The sequence below is a fragment of the Globicephala melas genome, chromosome 14 (assembly GCF_963455315.2).
Source record: "Globicephala melas chromosome 14, mGloMel1.2, whole genome shotgun sequence".
In the NCBI taxonomy this organism is placed as follows: Eukaryota; Metazoa; Chordata; class Mammalia; order Artiodactyla; family Delphinidae; genus Globicephala; species Globicephala melas.
Genome location: NC_083327.1, coordinates 76,959,419 through 76,979,377, shown reverse-complemented (window position 1 = coordinate 76,979,377; position 19,959 = coordinate 76,959,419). Strand labels below are relative to the sequence as shown.

The window sequence follows — 19,959 nt, the reverse complement described above, 5'->3', positions numbered from 1 at the left end:
GGCACTAAATGTGTGGTGTTTTCCCCAACACCGACGAACTCCCTAACGCTCCAGACAGCACCTGGGCGTCCTCCAGCTTAATTCTAGTCTGGTCATTCACTACCTGGCGTTAGCGCAGCGCCTCAGCTTATGGGCCCGGTGCCGCAAGGCTGTCCCCACTTCAGTCACCAGTCGCGGGTTCCAGGTTGCAGGTTCCACTTGCATTTATAGCCATAAATTGGCAATTTCCACGATCCCGTTCATCTTCAGGTTGAGTAATTTGCTAGAATGGTTCACAGAACTCACTGTCATGTATCAATTTTAAAGGCTATAACTCAGGAACTACCAAATGGAAGGGAGGCACAGGGCATCACATGGGGAGCAGGGTGCACAGAGCTCCCGTGCCCTCTCAAGGTTTCTCACCCTCCCTGCACCTCAGTGTGTTCACCAACCCCGAAGCCCTCCAAACCCCATCATTTGGGGGTTTTATGGAAGCTCCATTACCTAAGCAGGACTGATTAAATCATTGGCCTTTGGCGATGGAGCTCAGTTTTCCAGGAGTGGAGCTGAGAGAGGTGCATCCTTCAGTCACGTGATTGGTTCCTCTTGCCACTGCCCCGTCCTGAAGCTTTCCAGGGGCCACCAGGAGTCGCCGCATTAGCACAGAGCCCAGATGTGGTTGAAGGGGGCTTGTTACGAGTAACAAAAGATGCTCCTGTCACCCCGTCACTCAGGAAATTCCAAAGATTTTAGAAGCTCTGTCTCAAGAACCTGGGACAAAGACCAAATATATAGTTCCTACCATCACACGAGCTAGTGGGTTTTAATTGCTTTCTTTCCATCCAGTTGTTATATCTCTTGAAGCTTTTAAAGACGTACTTAGAAGAAGGAAGCAAATATGACTTCTGAGTCGCCGAGACAGTGGCTCGAAGTATCCACATGAGCGCATTTCCATTCAGCGGCGGCTCCTGTGTTCAGCCGTGGGCGCCGCTCTGGCCAGGCCCTGAGGTACGTCCGGAAGCCCAGACAGAGAAGGCGGCCTAAGAGTCTGCGGCCTGATGGCCCTGAAGTCAACGTGTTACGTCCGGTGACAGCCTAGAAAGTGGGTAATTAGGCCCAACTGCAGTCTGTGTACGAAGGCAGGAAAGTGTATGTGTATTTTTAACAGACTTTCATCTAATATAGTCAACTTTAGCTGTTTAAGGGGGTTCAGCTTCAGTGGCCCGTACTTATTTTCTAAGAATAGCTCCATTTCAGTTCTCTCATTTGTGAAGGGTCCCTACAGCACATGAAACTACTTCAGGCACAGCTAGACAGCTGCATCCTGAATCCACTGGAATCCACAAAGCACGCTCTTGAGGATGTGAGAGGGCTGATGGAAGAAACCTCACCCTGCCGTTTGCTGGCTCTAGTTAGTCCAGCGTTCATAGGTCAGCAGCGTTCCTGCTTCTCTAGCTGGGGACAGGGGTGCCACCGGCGATCCTCGTGCTAATTAGGATGAAGGCCCCCCCCTGCTACGCTGCAGCACCCCACCCGGCCCCCGACAGGATGCATGACTTGAAGTAAAACAAGCTGGATTCCACACAGGGTGTGACCCGTACAGTTGTACATGATAGCCCTGATTCGTGGAGGGAAAAAATTACAGAAAGTACATCCTACTTGTAGAAATCCTGGAATTGGCCTGAGCCCGGAGTTGGCCCTAGTGTTTCCAAGACAACCCCCCAGCTAAGTGATGGGCCCCGTTTACTTCACATGCACAGACCCCTATGCAGATACGGACCAAATCTTGTAACCCACTTTGACCTTTTGGTGTCCTTCAGTCACACCACACCACAAATCAGTCCCAGATCATAGTTAGAAACTATGATCAGACCCCTGCTTGCCATGAAAGTGAACTCAGCGATCTCAGTCAGCTCACCCTGAGAATGTAGGGACACGCAGCTCCTGGTTGCGGGGACCATCAGCCTGTAAGAAAAAGTCAGTGTCCTCTCGCCACGATGTCTTCCGAGCCCTCTGAGACTTGAGAGAAGAAAATAAAATCCAGGTGTAGCTTTGCAATATTTCAGTCAGTCAGTCACTTGTACTATTCATTTTAAAACAATGATCTGATTTAGACGAAATTTAAAAGGTATACTTTGAATCAATTTTAAGATGCTTCAAACATCTTAAAGAGGAAAATAACTTTCTAGTTTCACATGAACTGTTTTCTAACTTTGCAAAGAAAGGTCATTCTTTTGGGATGAAGAGGTCCAAAGGCTGGTAAGTTCAAGTTACAGAGAATCAAAAGTGCACCAGAAATAATATGCAATTTTTATATTAAAATGTGAGGCACAGCAAACTTATGTTTCTTTAAGAATGCAACTGAGCACATGATAAAATTTACCTTCAAGATACACGTATTGATTGAGCTTTAGAAACTCCTTTCTCATGTGGACACACCGTGCAGGTCCGATTAGCTGTGCCTTCAGTGGTGGTTCGTACCTGTTGCCTGGTGGCGTAAGCAGAGTCCTCCACTGGCTCGGGGTCCTGCAGGGCTCTAGGGGGTGGAAGAAAAGCCTCTGCAAAGTTGTCAGTTGTCAGAACCATGCCGGTTTCAAATGAGGGTAGAAGGAAGCATGATGATGGGCAGAATTTTAAGTAGAATTCTCACATTTTTCTCTTCCTTTCAGAATGTTATTCCCTGAAGCCCAGCGATTAGAAAGCACTGGGAAACTGTTACAGTTGGCCGATGTGGACCCTACTCTTCGACCCACCCAGCTCTCTGTCTTACATTTTAAGAGCCTCTGTGACGCATACCGAAAAATGTGTGATGAAGACCCACACCTCTTTGCTTACAATTTCAGAGAAGAACTCAAGCAAAAGGGGATGGCAAGGAGAGTTACAGACTGTAGCTGCTACGTCAGGGGCTGGCAGCCGACTGGATGTTGATGTTCACAGAGTTGAACTTCTCCTATGTGTGCTCCCCAGGTGTGACTTATTCCCCTTTTACAGCTTGGTAAAGAGAATAAATATCGTCAAGTAAGGTACAGTACAAGCTTTCTTTTAATATATATACTGCATAGATATGACATGTTTAGTATAAACAGCATCTATTACAACCTTACAAAAATGAAATACCTGCACATTGTACCCCTAACCCACATGAGAATAATTTAAATACGCTTTAAATAAAGCAGAACCTAAGAGCTCAAAGGAAATGCCCAGAGGATTGGGAAAAATGATCTTTCAAAAGCTATTCATCACAACTTCCCCACCCTTTTCCACATAAATTAATTAGAACGCAGTTTCATTTTAAGGTTTCTAAGTCATTTTGATACCTGCTCAAAAGGGATACAAACTAAGTAATTTACAGATTCTGACCAGTTTAATCTAGTTTTCTGATCCACAATAAATTAAAATAACTTAAATCTTTACAACTATTTTGTGGGGAAAATGTATACTGCACAAAACCCAATAATGAATAGTTTTTCTGCAATTTCCATTTTACCCCCAGTTTAAAAGTGAAACCAGCAACTTAACCCATATCTGGATTGACCTGTATTATGCCTTTCCATGGCTCTCTGTTTCATAAAAACACTCCTCGTTGACAACCGACGTTAAGCTCTGGACGCTGAATTCTCGCTCGAGAACGGAGCTGAGATCAAGGTTGGCATTTTCCGATTGACTGTCCAGGGACTGGTGACGCATCTGCGCCTTCAGCAGAGTTCCCCTGTCCCTCTTGGTGCTGTTGGCTTTGCGTTTGATGGCGCAGAAGTGCCCCCGGACCAGCTTGGGCTGCCCGTCCTTGCCGGGCGGCTGCTGAGCTGGCCGGGCGTCCGGGTCCTCCGAGATCCTCAGTCTCTGGAACTGGATCTCGATGTCTGTGGTAGGGCTGCCCTGCTTCCCAGCCTGGTGGTCGTCCTCGTCGTCGTCGCTCAGAATGTCGCTCTCTTTGATGAGACTGTCGGAGAAGTCGGCCAGGCCCTCGTGGGGGTGTTTCTGGGCGTCCTGTCTGCTCCCGGCCGGGGGGCAGCCGCTGCTCTGGGTGCCACTGCTCAGGCTGCCCTCATCCGAGTCCAGCGAGCTGCCCTTGCCCGGCTCCCCGGGCCACTCGCTGCTGGAGGAATTCTTAAGGACTTTTAAGGACCTGGATGAAGCTGCAGTGAGAAAAGCACATTTTCCCTTATGGTAGAGGAACCGATTCCACAGTGTGTTCATTTGTTCATTTCTGCCTTGTGGGTTATCAGATTTAACATCTTAATTAAAATTTCATCACCTCACTTCACTCCTGGGACTAAAAAAAATGTAGATACTGCAAATACGGACATTTTTTATTTATGTTTATTTGAAATTTTAAGTTGGAATTTGGCATTTTTTAGAGGACCAATTACCAGAGCTTATTACTGAGAACAATACGCTATAAACTATCATAAGGGCTAGGCTTCTTATTACCAATGAATAAATTTAAAAGTTAGTTTTACAGCTAATTAATGAATAAATTAGCTCTTGCTAATGAATAAATTTAAAAGTTAGTTGCTAATAAAATCTAGGTTCCTTTCTTTCACTAAAGTACTTTGTAGTTTGAGAACTAAGATTACACCACCGTATTTCTCTGCCCACCTTCTCACCGGTTCATTTCCCTTGCTGCTCAATTAAAAGTACAAAAATGCTTTTTCTCTCTCATGAGAACTGTCTCTGCCGGAATTTCTAGCCAACTTTGAGATTTAACATGAATATTGAATCGTGTGCGTGTGTGTGTGTACGTATAATTCCTTTCTCTTGGGTAGAAGGGAAAGGGGGAGCTCAGTTGTGTTTCTGCAGACAACAGTGTATTTTTAATGGCTGTAGCTTATTTTGCCAGTAGAGGAAAATTTGAGGAGGTCAAACTGTGACCAAAAAGAAGAGATACACTTTGTAAGACTAAAAACTAGATCAGTGATATTAACAAAATAGTTAACATAGAAAGAAGGTTCTAAAAATTTAAGCTGACATTTTAAAAACGGGCAGAAAGTTGAAGAACAGCATGATTTGGAATGTTCACCTGTGGGCTTATTAAGAATGAGTATTGGCGAGCAGTAGGTTTCTTGACCTTAATTCACTGAGTGTTGACCTTCTAGAGGCCTTGCACTGTTCTGAGCACCGGGAATGCGGCAATGAGCACAACAGTCCCTTGACTCCTGTACATCTCAGTGGAAGAAAGACAGAAGACGGTAAGTGCACACTATGTCAGGATTTGGATTGGGGGTGCTTATGTTTTATAAAAGGAGGTCTGGGACCGAGCATGTTTAGGCTTCTTAAAAGGAAATAAAATTGCTGCTACATTCTCATGTCACCCTGTGTATCGGGTGTGTGGTGTAGAGCTTACGAAGCTACTGCTGATGAGTTACAAAGCGATGACCTGCTGCTCTCTCCTGAAAGCATACATCCTTGCAGAGGAGCTCGTCATGTTTTCCTGAATAAACCCAAGGCTAGCAGAGTTCTTACCTAATTTGGCTGAGACAGGAACGCGGTTCTTGAGGGGTACCAGGCGATCTTTACATGTTTTCTCCAGAGGTAATTCACACTTTATGTGACGCCTGAAGTTCTCCCTCAGAATAGATCGAATCACCTTGACAATGTTGGTTTTGCTTTCGTTGTCACTGGCGGGGAAAGAGAAGACATGTTGTAGTGTCTGCTGTCTCGTCCTGCTTCCATTCCACGCCTCCTGGCCCTCCCGTGGCACGTGACTGCTCTCAGCACAGACTGACAGCGAGTCACCCAGCCTCTGTGTGCCTCGGTCTCTCGTCATTTACAAAAGGAGCGAGAATTGATCGCTTTTGAACTTCCTTCAAGCACTAAAATTTGGATGTACATTTAATCAATGTATATTCTCCTGGAGCCGCAGTTGCCAGTTTGGAGAGGGTGGGTGTGATCCTGAAGTCATCAACATTCAGGAGGGCACTAAAAATAAACCCACTTTTAAGAGAACATAATTCTGTCTTAGGCCCATTGGCTTTAATTTCTGGAAGTCAGTAATACCTGCAGCACAACTGAAAGATGGTTTCTGGCCGTCCTTCTATTTCTGACTTGGTGTGGATCAGCTCCCATAAGGAATTATTTTCTGTCCCTGTGTAAAAAGAAACAAGGGGCCGCAAATTTGCCAAAGATGCTGTGGTAAAGGACACTTGTGAAGCTTAAAAACCACAATTTTAGTAACTTTTTAAAGAGTTAAATATTCCCCATCCTGACTCTCATCATTTTCTGGTGTGGCTCCTCCTATGTATGACTTTCACAAATAGTTACAAGAAGTTAAATACGTTGTAGTTACTTTGTACACTTCCTGCTAAGGTTTCCCATCCGTCTTGGTGCTTTCGCCCTACCCTGGATTCCATCTCTGGGAAAGAGGTTAAATGGATCCCATTTTTCAACCCCGTTCCTTAGAAGGAACGGTAGGATGTGCTCAGGCTCTTGAGGTAAAGGAGGCCAGCCCCAAACTCAGTCATGGTCCAGGAAACATGAGCACTTCCAATGAAAACTGAACAGGGGCCCAGCCGTCACTGCGGGCCTCAGCCTGTTGGTCCTTTGCTTAACCAGAGGTACTGTCACCAGGACAGGGTTATTCTGAAAGGATCTCTGAACATTTTCCACAGTGGAAATTTTTTTTTTATATCACCTGTAATAAAGCTTAATCTTAAGAAATTTTCTGGTGTATCAAAATTTGTAAAAATTTAAATTTGTGGACCTTTGTTTCTTTAACAAATTTTAGAGATAGATATTATCCCTAAAGTTATTAGAAAAATGTTGAAAACCATCGACAGTGAAAATAAGGAAGCAATAAAGAGAGGTATTTGGCAAAGAAAAGCCATCCACTGGCATTTACTTTCTCCAATCTCTCTTGTCCTCATTTTCCTTGCCTATAAGATAAAATACCAAAAATTATTCCCAGGTTCTTTGCTACTTTTTCATTCCACAGTTTAAAAATTCCCTTAAAATGTTTTTTCTGGCATTTGTACGACACACAACAATTACCTGCTGTATTCCCCAGTCTGACTTGAAGCGCGGATATGGGGATCAACCAGCGAAACTTAAACGGATCCAGGTCAGCAGAGTTGTGTGCCGGCCGGGAGTTCGACGGCTGCAGCGTGAGAGCCCACCAAGAACAGTGTTAAAGCAAGCTCGCTCCCGCGGGCATGTGCGCGCACAACAGAAGCTGTGAGCTCACCCTGGTGCAGACCTGCCACCGTGTGGGGCTCAGGATGCAAAAGGGAATCAGGTCAGGTGTGCTCTCAGGGATTGGGGACAGGGCAGAGTCATGTTTTGGGAAGCAGAAAGTTCTAGATCTTTAAGCAAAAATGACAAGCAAGCTTTCCATGACCCCATGTTACCTCTAAAAAAAAAAAAACCCAAAATTACACAGACTCAGGTGTATGGAGAAAACGTGGACCATTTTTAGGGATAGAAAAGCTGGTTTTCTCTGTAGGGCCCAGCATGGGTATTTGTCTACATCTTCTTTTAAAACAGACGTCTTTGGTGGGGAGGATAAGAAACACCTTGAGTATCTGATTTAGTTAGTTACCTCCGGAATAAGTCGCATCACTCAGTGAGGCCTTAATCCTTAGCAGGCTTCCCAGTTCAACAATAGGAAGATAACAGGCATGAAAAGATAGCTTTAATTAAAATTAATTCATGTCTTACCAATTTCTTTTTCAGTTTGCAGTTTTCTTTATAAACCAATATGACGGCTCTCTTAAAAACTAAAGAAAGGAAAAAAGAAAGAAAAGACTTTCATTATTTAATACACACTCTCCCAAGGTTGAACTGTAGCTGAATATTTTAATAGAACAAAGCTCTACAAGATCCCATGATGCTGACATGAGTGAATAAGTGGTACTTCCTTCTGTTCATATTTGAATTATGCAGAGGTACCTGCTAATTTAAGAGCCATTATCTGAAGGAGATCCTGGCATTTTGTTTTCTGAATTCCTGTTTTGTTTTATTGAACGCTGAGGACATGTGTGTTCGTCTCAGTGAGCATGCAGGGTCTATACCCACTCTCCCAGCTGTCCGGGAGAATTAAGACATTCTGAAGTGCAGCAGACTACTAAGATAGCAGGTTTCAAAATAGCCTCGGGGAGATGTGTTCCCGTAACACGTGGTGAGATCCACTAAGCCAAGCAGAAGGGAGGAGATGAGTATGTAGGGCAAGAGTTCTAAAGAGTTGGAAGCTGTCCATGTTAAGTCAAAGCCATTAGAGCAATGATTCTGAGTCCTTCTGGAAATCACGAGTTAGCTGGGTTTAGCAGGTTCTTCATTCCTGACAGCCTCTTTTAAGTTTACATTCTTTTGAATGGAGTACTGACCGAATACTGTGAGCTCGAGGTCCTTTCTGGCTTTTCCTAGAGACAGAAATGGATTCAACCAGGACACTGTAGAGTGCATCAGAAGTTCCCCCATTGAAAGTTCTGTGACCTAAATGGCAAAAACAGGAGATCAAGAAGACGTGGAAACCCTGGGGGGAGGCTGTCTCATATGAGAGAGGGATCACACATATATGGTCACAGAAGTACGTTCACTTTGATTTTTATGGTTCCTGTAAACATGGGGCCTTAAATAGTGGCGATTTTGAAAATATGAGCTAAGCATCAAACTGTTTGAAAAATAACATAAACGTGAAGGCATTTTGCTCCAATGCACACATTGTTTGTGGGTGAGACACGCCTCCTGCCCTGTGGGATGGCATTCCTTCCACCCCAGTGTCAAGGTTCATCCCAAGTGCCTTTGTTAACATTTCATCCAAGACCTAGTACACTCACCACCTCTAATCCCAAAAGCACACTAGGCCTGCAGAGGTACCAACGTCGAAACTGATTGTAATAAAAAAAAAAAACTACAGCTGTTTTCTGTTCTTGTCTTTTTCTATTTAAATTATATTACTTCTTATATGTAGGCTTTTTAAAACTCAAAATTCTAAATTTAGTAATCCAGCCAGAGAAGAAAAATAGAGAAATTGTGACGTTCCACTTAAACGACTTTTGTAAGTAAGGAGGTAGCACCGATATTTGAGGTTAGAAAAGAAAAAAACAAAGAAAAGCTCTTTTTTTTTTTTTTTGCAGTACGCGGGCCTCTCACTGTTGTGGCCTCTCCCGTTGTGGAGCACAGGCTCCGGACGCGCAGGCTCAGCGGCCACGGCTCACGTGCCCAGCCACTCCACGGCATATGGGATCTTCCCGGACTGGGGCACGAACCCGTGTCCCCTGCATCAGCAGGCGGGATCTTCCCGGACCGGGGCATGAACCTGTGTCCCCTGCATAAGCAGGCCGACTCTCAACCACTGCGCCACCAGGGAAGCCCAAGAGAAAAGCTCTTAATTCTCTCCACATGCTGACTGCCACTGCCTTTATCCATCCTACCCCCACCAGCCCCAGCACTCCATTTATGTTCTAGCCTCTGGGATCTGTCTTAACCTCACACTCCACGGGAAAGGAGGAAGAGGTACAGATACGAACTCAGTGATATTTCTTCTTTTTTTTAATACGATATTAACAGGACATAAGGTTATATTTTTAAACCCATGTAATCAATTTTATGTTACATTTATACCTAAGTGGTGAGGCTTGTTATAAGCATTAAGATCAAAAAGAAAATCTTAGGCATTTTCTCCTGCACGAAGTCCCTAACAGGTGGCCTCCAGACCCGGTGGTCACAGGCATTCAGCCTCTCAGGATCCGGAAGTCCTACTGACCTCCTTCTCTGTTCCGCTCTGCTCTGCCACCAGCTGGTCGAACACCGTCCCGTAATCCTCGTGTATCTTCTGCATCTCGTTGATGTGACTCGCTACTGTCTCCATTGCCTTCAGGGCTTCTGCAAAATATGCAATCATATTTATAATCATATTTATAAGTTTGGTTTGAAATCCTGCCCAACAGCAGTAATGAAAAGGTTCAAGATTCAAGCCAGAATCCGAGACCCGTTCTCACTAAGAGCAGCAGCATTCGAGTATGATGCAGGCAGCCCACGGTAACCTAGTTACAATATGAAGAACAGCAGAGTTCTCTTCCACCTCAAATTCTTTTTGAAATGAGGCAGAGTACAAGTAAAAAGTATCACTAATAATAAGCTATTTATTGAGCCCTTTCTATTTGGCATGTTCTATGAGGCGATTTATGTGAAGCATCTCATTTAATCCCCACAATAACTCGATGACTGTAGGACCTGTTACCAATGCCATTTTACAGGTGAGAAAACTCAGGTGCAGAGGGGTTCAGTTTTTTGCCAGACTTCCAAAGACAGACATAAGGAGTCTGAGGCTGACTGGCCACAGGATACCTGCTTTTGAACTTTGCCTCTCCTCCTGGACCACTTACTGGAATAGTGATCAATGACAATTTTTCTTAACAACAAGTTGCAAGAGCCTCTGTAAATGCCCAGTTGCCAGAGCAATTGTTTGCATTTATGCGTGGGCATGTGAGGGACAAAATGATTTCATCCAAGGCAAAAAGAAAATTTCAAGTCACCTCCAAATTCACTATTTTTCATACTTTGTTCTTCTGATTTGGTATTTTAATTCAGTCTGGAGGGACGTTGGGAAGAAAACTTTTTAACAGACCCCCTTTAAAGATCATCTTAATGCAAAGTGAACCATTCACACAGTATTTGAATGCTAATCGTAATCTGTATCATTTATGTATAAGCTTTAACTTTCATACAAAAAAATTATCCTCATTACTTACGATACAAAAGTATGCTTGTCACAGAAAAACAGCTAGTTTCATTTACACTCTTCTTGGTGTTTGCTATTCAGTAATACTAATGTTTATTAATAAGTTTGTTTCCCTCTCCACGTGCTTTATTACAGGTACCGTAACTGGACCTCCTAGCTTTGACACGTGGAGAACACATCACTCTTTCTCTGCGATCCAAACAGCAGCTCTTTAACAGATACTCTGTTTACTATCAAAGTGAGGGGCTTTGTGTATCTGACAAATCTGTATCTTAGGCCAATAATTTCTGAGGTTACAAAAGAAGACACCTCCGCGTCAGCCGTAAAAAGCTTCACGGGTCCTCGGGTGTTGGTTTCAGAGTCAGGCTCCGCTCAGAGCCGTCCACAGGGTGGAGCCTCACACAACATGTTTGATCAGCCGCACTTGGGCAGCAAACCACACACAATTTCAAAGTTGTAGGAAAACAGGCCGGGGTTTCGGTCCTGGCAGCACTCTTTGTTTGTTAACCACGTAACCTGAAGTAGTTTATTTCAACTCACTGAGCTTCAATTATCTTCTCTGAAAAATAGAAATGGAAACACCCTTCCAGAGGCTATTCCAGTGAGATAATTTTTGCCAAAATATTTTGCCCACCTTACAGAGATGGCCATACTACCTAGCTATTTTCACGTACTAAAATGGTACCTAAGGTTAACAATCACAGTACTGACAAATGTTCCAGAATGTGAAAGCAAGCAGGGAAGAGGGGAGCTCGTGGGCCTGGGGGGCGGCAGCCGTCACATCGCGGCCTGGGCCCCTCGCTTCTTACCTGTCAGGTGGTAATGCTCTTCGCTCTCGTGGTCTGTCAGGGACACGAGCTCCTTGAGCAGCAGTGGGTACTTGAGCACCCTCTGAACGGGCTTGATGAGGTAAGACTCCAGAGTGGAGGAGTGCTGCTTGGTGGGGTTCCGGGCGTCCAGAAAAGCCTTGAAGGCTTTATCAGTTTTAGCTACAAGCAGATGCATTAAAAGACCCTTAGAAGAGCACAGGAGGATGAATTAAATTCTGCTTCATTTAGGTTTTAATGGAATTACAGATGATCCACTTCTACAGTCCTCCTAATGACATCCTTCAAGAAAAACCCAGATGCACCCGTGGGTCACTGCCCGGCTGTCAGGGTGGATTCAGCACCGCCGCTCTGTGATGAATCCCATGAGAGCTTAAGGGGGCTTACGAGGCTGCCAGAAGAGTCCCAGCCACACACCAAAGAGGGACATCGAGTCAAAATGCAGGAGTGTCTGCCTTTAAAGGCACATTCACATGCATACCCATGAGAGAGACTGGTATAGGTGCCGGAAAAGTGCGTTTCAAACGATTCATAAAGCCACAAAACAGTGTATCCAAACCCTATGCCATACCCCCCAAAAGGTTCACAGAACAAAACAAACCAGTATTTTTTTCCACGGACCTATAGCGCAAATTGTTTCTTATTCTATACACTTGAGGGCTATCTGCAAAGCAAGCTTTTTTTTCCTTTAAAAATAAGTTGATAAGCACTGCAGCCTCCATCTCTACAGTTCCAAGCAATCTAAACCTTCCACCAGATTCAGACCCCTCTGGGCAGTGAAAACCACCTCTCTGTTCCGTGTCACGAAGGTACACACACGAACCCAAGTGCTTTCAGTTATGAGGGTGCCAGTGGACACCCCAGCCGTTGCTTTGGATTCCACCTGCTGGCACTGGTTGACCAGCTGTTGGAATTCAGCCCATTTGGATGAAAACAAATCTTTATTTGGGGTTTTGTACAAAGGTAAAATGGAACTTGTAGGAGATGCAGTACCATTCTGAACGTGGCTACTACACAAAGTGGATGGGGAGATGATCCTTCATCTTCGTGGCAAAGAAGGAACTGAGCAAACCATTGGTATGCTTTTAATTTACTACACTGTCGATAAGAAGGTGTTCATGGGAGGAAACTAGTTCTTTCTGGTTTAAAGAACTAGAGGAGACAGATTGGGCTCTGTCTTGTTGGCCTGAAGCACTCCAAGACTTCCCTTTTTCAACCTGAGCCTGTTCTAGGATTTAAACCAAATGGCAGAACTGCATCAGTGGACCTGGCTAAACACTGTCGGTGTCTGGATGAAGCCTACGCTCCCTCCACGACAGTACAGAGAGGCCATTCCCCACTTCTGAAAAAGAAACACGGAAGAGCAAACTCCGGATTCTTTATGGCAATGCCATCAAGGAGCGTTTGATGACAGACAGAAAGGGCTTGGAACGTAGCTTGGCTCCTACTTCCCTGCTGACACAACTAAAAAAGTTCCAATGCAGAATCCCCTCCAGCACTCGCCGTCGTCACACAAGACAGCCCTGGTTCACTGGGCAAATCATAACGGGAGTGAACTACACGAGGCCAACCCTAACTGTGAAGAAGGCATTCAAGTCCTGGGGAAGTCACTTTTTATCCTGGGAATTTGTAACAGTTTAAGCTTCAGTAGGTTCAGATCCTACTTCCAGGTACACTTGAGAAAACGCAGGTAGCCTGGCGAGCTTCCCTGGAGACGGTTCAGGTGACCTTGAATAGGATTACATATATTTTCATAAGACGCCTTCCACTGTAGGGCCCATGCAGAACAGGAGCAACCCCTGGGGACCTGTATTTGTTTGATGTTCTCCGTGCAGGTTGAATTACTGCTGCTCATGACCTTGAGCTTAAAGGCCTCCTCTCATCTCTGCCCCAGAAATGAGAATTCCAGAGAATGGGATAGAAAAATATCTTCTGAAAGAGACAAATCCGAGAATTCTAATCTCATACCTAAAGAGGTGTGTGATGACTGAAAAAAGCCTTTGGTAATAACAAAACCTCAGTTGAGCATTGCTAGTTTAGGGTGTGGTAAAGGAAATGTTCACATATTGAGGTCTGGGGAAGTCATTCTGGCCTATACACGAGTTAACTTTAATGTAAAAAACAGCCTGTTTGTGGCCTTTCAAACATACACTGTACATCTGCTTTAATTATTAAAGAAAAGGGTGCATTGACCAGAAGTAAAGAATGTCCATGTTAAAATTAAAGATGAAATGCCTCCCTTCCTGGGACGCCAATGCTGGTCCTCCTTCCATGATAAGACTTCCTTCCCAGGTGCCAAGGCCATACTGACTGGCTGTGTACGTGCTGATCTGGTTTTCCGGAAATCTGGAAGGAATGTATCCCTGACTTGTTTGATGTTCTTTGTTCTGACAAGACATGAAACTGTGCTGACAGCCCTGCTTCTCCAGAGCAGATCCTCAGAGGAATCAGAGAAGCTGTCTTCTGGGCAGTACTCCTCAGTCTGGCTCAAATAAAACTCTTTTCTATTCCTATTATAGACTGTTTATTGATTATTTTTGTCAACAGGTTATTACAGGAATAGCTTAAACACTGGGTTGATGACAACAGTGATGGTGACTGTGGCACAAAAACTCCCTCCAACACTCCTACACCTGGAGAAGGTCACTGCTAACATCAAATCTCTGACTGCACTTCCCAGGACGGGCTGACTGGCCGGCCCGTCACCGAAAGCCCAGGCAGATCAACGTGTTGGCCACCTGGCCCCAAGCTGACCCGCTGCAAGTCGGCGGCCAAAGCTCAGGCATCTCGCCAGCTCCACAGAGTAATGTTTGCTGTTGACATGAAGGGGACGAGCAATGCAGGTGGGTCACCCAGGTCCACTTGGACTTCAGAAAAATAAAAATGTTCAATTAAAGTCAATAAAATAAAATAAGACGATAACAATGTGGAGAGACGAAAGGTACTTCAGTGACAGAACGTGGCCTGCGATAAGCGCCCATTTCACCAAAGAGGCTTTAATTTTAGGTAACACACTTCTTGTGAGTTTGGTGGTTGCTGTTTGGTGGTGGTTTTCTGCAGTGGATCCTCGGGCTTAAGAAGAAGGTTAACAGGAAGGAAAGAAGGGAATTCCCTGGTGGCGCAGTGGTTAAGAATCCGCGTGCCAATACAGAGCACACTGGTTCGAGCCCTAGTCCGGGAAGATCCCACATGCCACGGAGCAACTAAGCCTGTGCGCCACAACGACTGAGTCTGCGCGTCTGGAGCCCGCAAGCCACACCTACTGAAGCCCATCCTCCGCAACAAGAGAAGCCCCCGCTCGCCACAACTAGACAGCCCGCGCGCAGCAATGAAGACCCAACACAGCCAAAAATAAAAATAATTAATTTTAAAAAGAAAGAAAGAAAGAAAATGGCATACATTGCTTTCTACCCCCTCCAGCGGCTTATATGGTTGGTTAAAAGTTTTCAGAGCAAGGCATTTGGTGAAAAAAGAAATCCAGATGCAATTTAACAGCAAAGTCACACGTGGCAGAGCAACATCTCTGCTGTTCGGTACACACGATCACTGTCACCAATACACTGAAATAAACTGAAAACTTCATGTTTGTCAACTTCAAGGCCAACACTGGAGCATAATCCATTAAAATTACACTTACCCCTACTTGACGAATACAAATTTACTCTTTTTAAAATATATTTACTTATTTGGCTGCACTGGGTCTTTAGTTGCAGCACGCGGGAACTTCGTTGCTGCGTGTGGGATTTTATTAACAATTACAATTTCAAAAGTGTAGCTGTAAAAGGTATGAGCAACTTACCCCTCTCTAGAACCTTCTGTACTTTAATATGATTAGCACAGAATCCGCTATAGAGTTTAAAGTGGTCCGCGTAATAAAGGAAAGAGCCTCCGAGGGAAAACAGTAGTTTCTAGAAGGAAAGAGGAAAAGTTACATCAGGCGTGGTTTAATCAGTGTCTGTCTGCTGGCTCTGGCATGGTGTCTGACCGCTTTGCTGTCTCCATGGCATTTGTCTTTCGCACACCAGAGCACTAATGCCTCGGGGAAGGCACTGACTAAAAGCAGCCCCGGGCGGCCCCCTTTGCCCAGTAGGTGGAGAACAGCCCGGGCGTCCCTCTAGCACAGCTTGTTTGATTGAAAAGTTTCTGGCAGCAAAGCCTATTGACACAGTGCGCAATCAGGGACAAGAAAGAACGTTCTAGAAAAAATACGTCTGACACAGTGGGATATAAATAATCTGAGAGGCTAATTAATAAAGCTGACTCTGCATTACTTGGGACGAATGATGCTTGCTGTGTACTTTCTTGGTCCCTTTCTACTGCCTTCCGCCTGTCCCCACCTGGAGGGACCTCTTGCCAGTCACCAATGGCCACACTGGAGACAGGGCTCCATAGAAGAGGAGGCTCTCTCAGAGCCAGTGAAAACCTAGGTCACATGACCACAGAGATGCAGAATCAGAGGCAGGAGGTGCTCTTGCCTCAGAAGCAATCGCCCTACAGATCCTTCTGGAGAGCTGAGTAAGGAGCGTGCGTGTCAACAGCAAGCAGACTCCATAAAAGCTGTGCTGCCCAGACGTCTGAGTCGCAGAGCATTTACTCTAGGGAGAGACGGAGCCGCCTGTTACCACCCGCCAGAGGAAAGCCATGCAATGAGAGCGCTCAACTTACCTTTTCAATAGTCAAGGGACAACACTTTCTCTTCAAAGGGAGAATTTTGCACTGTTCCCACCTATGTTTGCTTTAAACCTAAGTCTAAAATACTTACTCTGAACTGCGAGGGGGTTTCAAGTATGTTAAAGTCAGCCGATGCTGAAATCCCATCCTCCAGAGTCTCCAGAAATACCTTTTGAAAGTCAAGCATCTCTGGCAAACTTCCAAAAAGTGACTCCATCTGTGTACGTGAGGATCAGAATTCGAAGAGAGGGTGTTAGCGACGGCGACCCAGATACCACTCTGCGTCCCAGACGCACAAATGAACCACAAGTCATTCACCAAGAAGGAGACAGAAGTGAAGCCTTTAAAGAAGACGGCATATTCAGTAGGGGACATAGCTCACACACAGAGACTTTGACTGCCCCGGTCCCTGTAATACTAAAATAATTGGAAGTGGGTGTCAAGTTTTCAGAATTCAAACTGGGGGGAAAATGGAAAGAACTAATTACTGTGATTTAACATTAAAAAGCCATGTATTAAAAAGTAATGTGGGGGACACCTTCTACTACAAAAGGGGCACGGTCATTTATAACTCCGGCCACTGTGTTTCACGGGATGGAGGCCACATAAATGGCTTTGAAGGAGGTGACGCTTGGGTCTCTCTGAAGATCCGAAGTCTCAAATGTTCTTTGCGGATCAGTAGATAAAATCTAGGTCTGCTAAAAGGCAAACTGAGACTAACCTATGGGTCAGCGGACGAAGGGAAGGTATTTACCTCATCTTGGGTCAGAAAGGTCTCACTTTGCAGTGGCTCCAAGTATAAGTCAAAGAGGCAGCTCAGATCCTGAAAGACAGAAGAGAGTCTTTAACCCTTAAGTCTCCAAAATACCCAAGCGTTTCTGGCAGCCCGGGCTGCAGCTCAGACTCGCATTAGGAACAATGAAGTTTATGTCCGGTTGAAACGCTTGGCCCTGCAAGTGGTGGTTCCTGCTCAGCTAATTCAGAGAGGTTAACACCACAGTACGACCAGCATCTAGACTCCACATTTTTCTTTATAGCTCGATCACCTACTCTGCGTATCTGAATATCTCAGTGGCAGAACCAGAACCTTTCTTTCGGCTGCTGCAGCAGGAACACTCATTTCCCTTCAGAGAAGTGAGTTCTGGCCAGGTACCTCTTTCAGGTGTGGCCACATCCGCTGGCCGACCTGGCTTCCTTGTCTGCCTCAAAGAGCAAGGCGACAGCTCCAGCGTGGACGGCTGAGCTGACACGGACGGGACAAGATCCAGAGAGCTCTTCGGCTTTGGGGCTGACGCATGAGCAGAATTTCAAACTCCCATGGTCAAATGCAAGAAAACATTTCTGAAGATGAGCAGTCATCATGTTTACAGTCTAGGCCATCTTTGAATCTCCAGTAAACTGGGCTCCAACAGTACAGAATAGTGGGAGTTGACTGTATTTACAAAACTCTTTAGATAAAGGTTTTTTTAAAATAATTTGAAGCCAAGATCAGGATATAGTTTAGTGATAGAAAAGAGTTCTTTTTCTTGTTTCATTTATTCCAAAGAATTCTGAGTCCCAAACTATGAGAAGTAGGTAACTACGTCTGCCTCCTTTTACGATGGAGAAATCCAGCTCTGGAGAGCCCGGTCAAGCCAGAAGCCTCCACAGCCTTGTGGTGTAGGTCCTGAGAGCAAGTGGACAGGCCTGTGACACTGAATGCTTCACAATCAAATCCGCCCTGGCCTTCCCAACCTCCCCAGACCCCACGGCGGCCGCTGCAGAGCAGGGAGAGGTGAGAAGTCACCGAGTCTTATCTCAGGGAACACATGAATGCTGAAAACGCCAAGTCACGTGCAGAGGGTCCAGGTTACAAAACAAGTAAAAGTCCATGTTGAATGTCAGCAACAAAAAGAAATTAAAAAATGAAAAAGGGGTGTGTGTGTGTGTGTGTGTGTGTGTGTGTGTGTGTGTGTGAGAGAGAGAGAGAGAGAGAGAGAGAGAATCACCATAGGCACCAGGCACTGGTTATTTTGTCAGAGGCAGAGGTGGGCTGTGGTCACTCCCTGAGCCGGTCACTGCCATCCAGGAGCAGTGACACACTGAGGGAGGCCTCGCTGAGCTGCGGAGCCAGAGCTGCAACACGGGGACCCCAAGGAGACAAAGGGCAGGGCTCTCGCAGAGAGAAGGGAAGTCCTTTGTATGCACTTCGCCCAGAGCATCCGTCTCAGTCCTAGACCAGCGTCACGATGCATGACCCTCCCGTTCAAAGTGGTCTAACAGTAAAATATAACGACAGCAGTGACAAAAATAAAAAGGGACTTGGATTCCGCTCTCAACTGTGCCCTCAACCCTGCAGGTGAGAACACCATGGCCATCACCAAGCTGCCACGGCGCGCAGAGCTGCTGGGCAAGGTCACTGTCGGAAGCCCCTGGATGTTCACTTCATCTCCCCACATCCAATACAGGAAAAGACACAGTGGGAAATGAAATGGAACTGCCGTCTCTGCAGTTTTCCTTTCTCCCCTGCAGGACCAAAAGAAGAGGCTATGGGTAATTCTCCTGGGCTGCCTGTGAATGAGGCTTTTGGCAAAGTTCAGATAAAATGACAGTGATGTTAATGAAAGGGGAAGCTCAGGTAAGTCTTGTGAAGAAAGAAGGTGAGAGGTGTGTGTGTGTGTGTGTGTGTCTGTGTGTGTGTGTGTGTGTGTGTCTGTGTGTGTGTGTCTGTGTGCGTGCATGCGCGCGCACACACACACACCAAGGCTTAATTCACGGACACAGTGTGTTAGAGCTAGAACGAAACACCCCTGTCTCAGACCCCGGTTGAGGGGCTTGGAGGGAGCCGCCCAAGGCCACTGCAGCAGTTGAAGGCAAGGCCAGGCCTGGATGCTCAGCTCCCACACTGCTGCCAGCAACTGGCTGATGAGATGAGTTTAAAACCATTCCAAACCGTCAGCAAATACTTAAAGCAAAAGAACTCTGTCTTCCCAGGCACCTGCATTTTTTGTAAAATGCTTCTCAAACTACTACCTGAAGCCTCTGAGATGAATAAATGAACTCCCCGGGTAGTGAAAGGTTCGGCCGCTGCCCTGTGTGATGGCTGGGGACGCCTGCGAGATGCCCGGCACCCCCGCCGCGGGGCTCTGTCCCACGCGGTGACCGCCTGCACTCCGGAGCCCGTCCCAGCAGCTGCTTGCAGACAAGCTGTTCCCTGGTTCCTCAACACCTAAAGTGATCTCCATTCCCCCTTTCCCTAAACCCGTACAGGCTCCCTTCCCACAGATTGCAAATGGCAAACCAGAACATCTGTTTCCATAGTGAAAGCTACCTCAGTAACAAAACGACCGGGGAATCTCATTTTTGCAAGCCCTCTCAGCCCTTCCATCCTCTCGCCCTCCCCTTCAGCAACTCGCCACTTCAGGGAGCAGGCATCTCCCTCGTGAGTGGCAGGGTCCCCGGCAGATACCTGGACACCCCTGCCAACATACATACAACTGGCTGTCACAGGAGGGGAGCAGGAAATTGTGACAGCATCTTCTGTTACCTTCACATAGGACTTCTCTGTGTCCATGAGCTCCTGGATGACTTTTCGGAGGCGATCTGCATCCGAGAGGTGGCGAGCCAGCGGCCTCGGAGGCGGGTCCTGACTCTCCCTTGGTCCTTCCATGCCGTTGGTCTGGGTGTCGTTATAACTCCTACAGAGCGCGGCGATCTGCTCAGCACTCTGGGAGGGAACAAGAGGCACAGGACGTTCTCCATCATTATCAACAGCCCACCAAAGACACAGGGGCTCTCTCTTTGCCCAGCGCCCTCTCAGGAGTC

The 19,959-nt window shown here is 46.0% G+C and overlaps 2 protein-coding genes across 15 annotated transcripts in view; one reads left to right on the top strand and one right to left on the bottom strand.

The window, feature by feature from the left end:
- Nucleotides 1-14,055, top strand: part of TFB1M (transcription factor B1, mitochondrial) — a 68,346-nt gene extending 54,291 nt beyond the window's left edge. Inside the window, exons 7-9 of one of the 8 annotated variants that reach the window (XR_004038734.3) lie at nucleotides 2,649-3,002; nucleotides 3,473-7,215; nucleotides 10,793-14,055. Coding sequence is in view for 3 of the 8 variants with exons in the window: in XM_030853108.3 (XP_030708968.1) it covers nucleotides 2,649-2,907 (259 nt within the window). In the remaining 5 variants the exon portion in view is untranslated. Of the gene's footprint in view, nucleotides 1-825; nucleotides 3,356-3,472; nucleotides 7,350-10,792 lie in introns of those variants that run through there. The other 7 variants (XR_011376693.1, XR_011376692.1, XR_009558808.1 and 4 more) reach the window with 7 other exon arrangements.
- TIAM2 (TIAM Rac1 associated GEF 2) overlaps nucleotides 3,004-19,959 on the bottom strand; it is a 127,183-nt gene continuing 110,227 nt past the window's right edge. For all 7 annotated transcript variants that reach the window (XM_030853085.2, XM_030853091.2, XM_060283703.1 and 4 more), the window contains 12 exons: nucleotides 19,682-19,861; nucleotides 16,910-16,978; nucleotides 16,247-16,372; nucleotides 15,284-15,392; nucleotides 11,467-11,646; nucleotides 9,680-9,798; nucleotides 8,298-8,406; nucleotides 7,633-7,691; nucleotides 6,967-7,072; nucleotides 5,977-6,064; nucleotides 5,443-5,597; nucleotides 3,004-4,115 (listed from right to left, as the gene is read on the bottom strand). In XM_030853085.2, coding sequence (XP_030708945.1) covers nucleotides 3,520-4,115; nucleotides 5,443-5,597; nucleotides 5,977-6,064; nucleotides 6,967-7,072; nucleotides 7,633-7,691; nucleotides 8,298-8,406; nucleotides 9,680-9,798; nucleotides 11,467-11,646; nucleotides 15,284-15,392; nucleotides 16,247-16,372; nucleotides 16,910-16,978; nucleotides 19,682-19,861 — 1,896 coding nt within the window. In that variant the 3' untranslated portion in view covers nucleotides 3,004-3,519. The remainder of the gene's footprint in view (nucleotides 4,116-5,442; nucleotides 5,598-5,976; nucleotides 6,065-6,966; nucleotides 7,073-7,632; nucleotides 7,692-8,297; nucleotides 8,407-9,679; nucleotides 9,799-11,466; nucleotides 11,647-15,283; nucleotides 15,393-16,246; nucleotides 16,373-16,909; nucleotides 16,979-19,681; nucleotides 19,862-19,959) is intronic.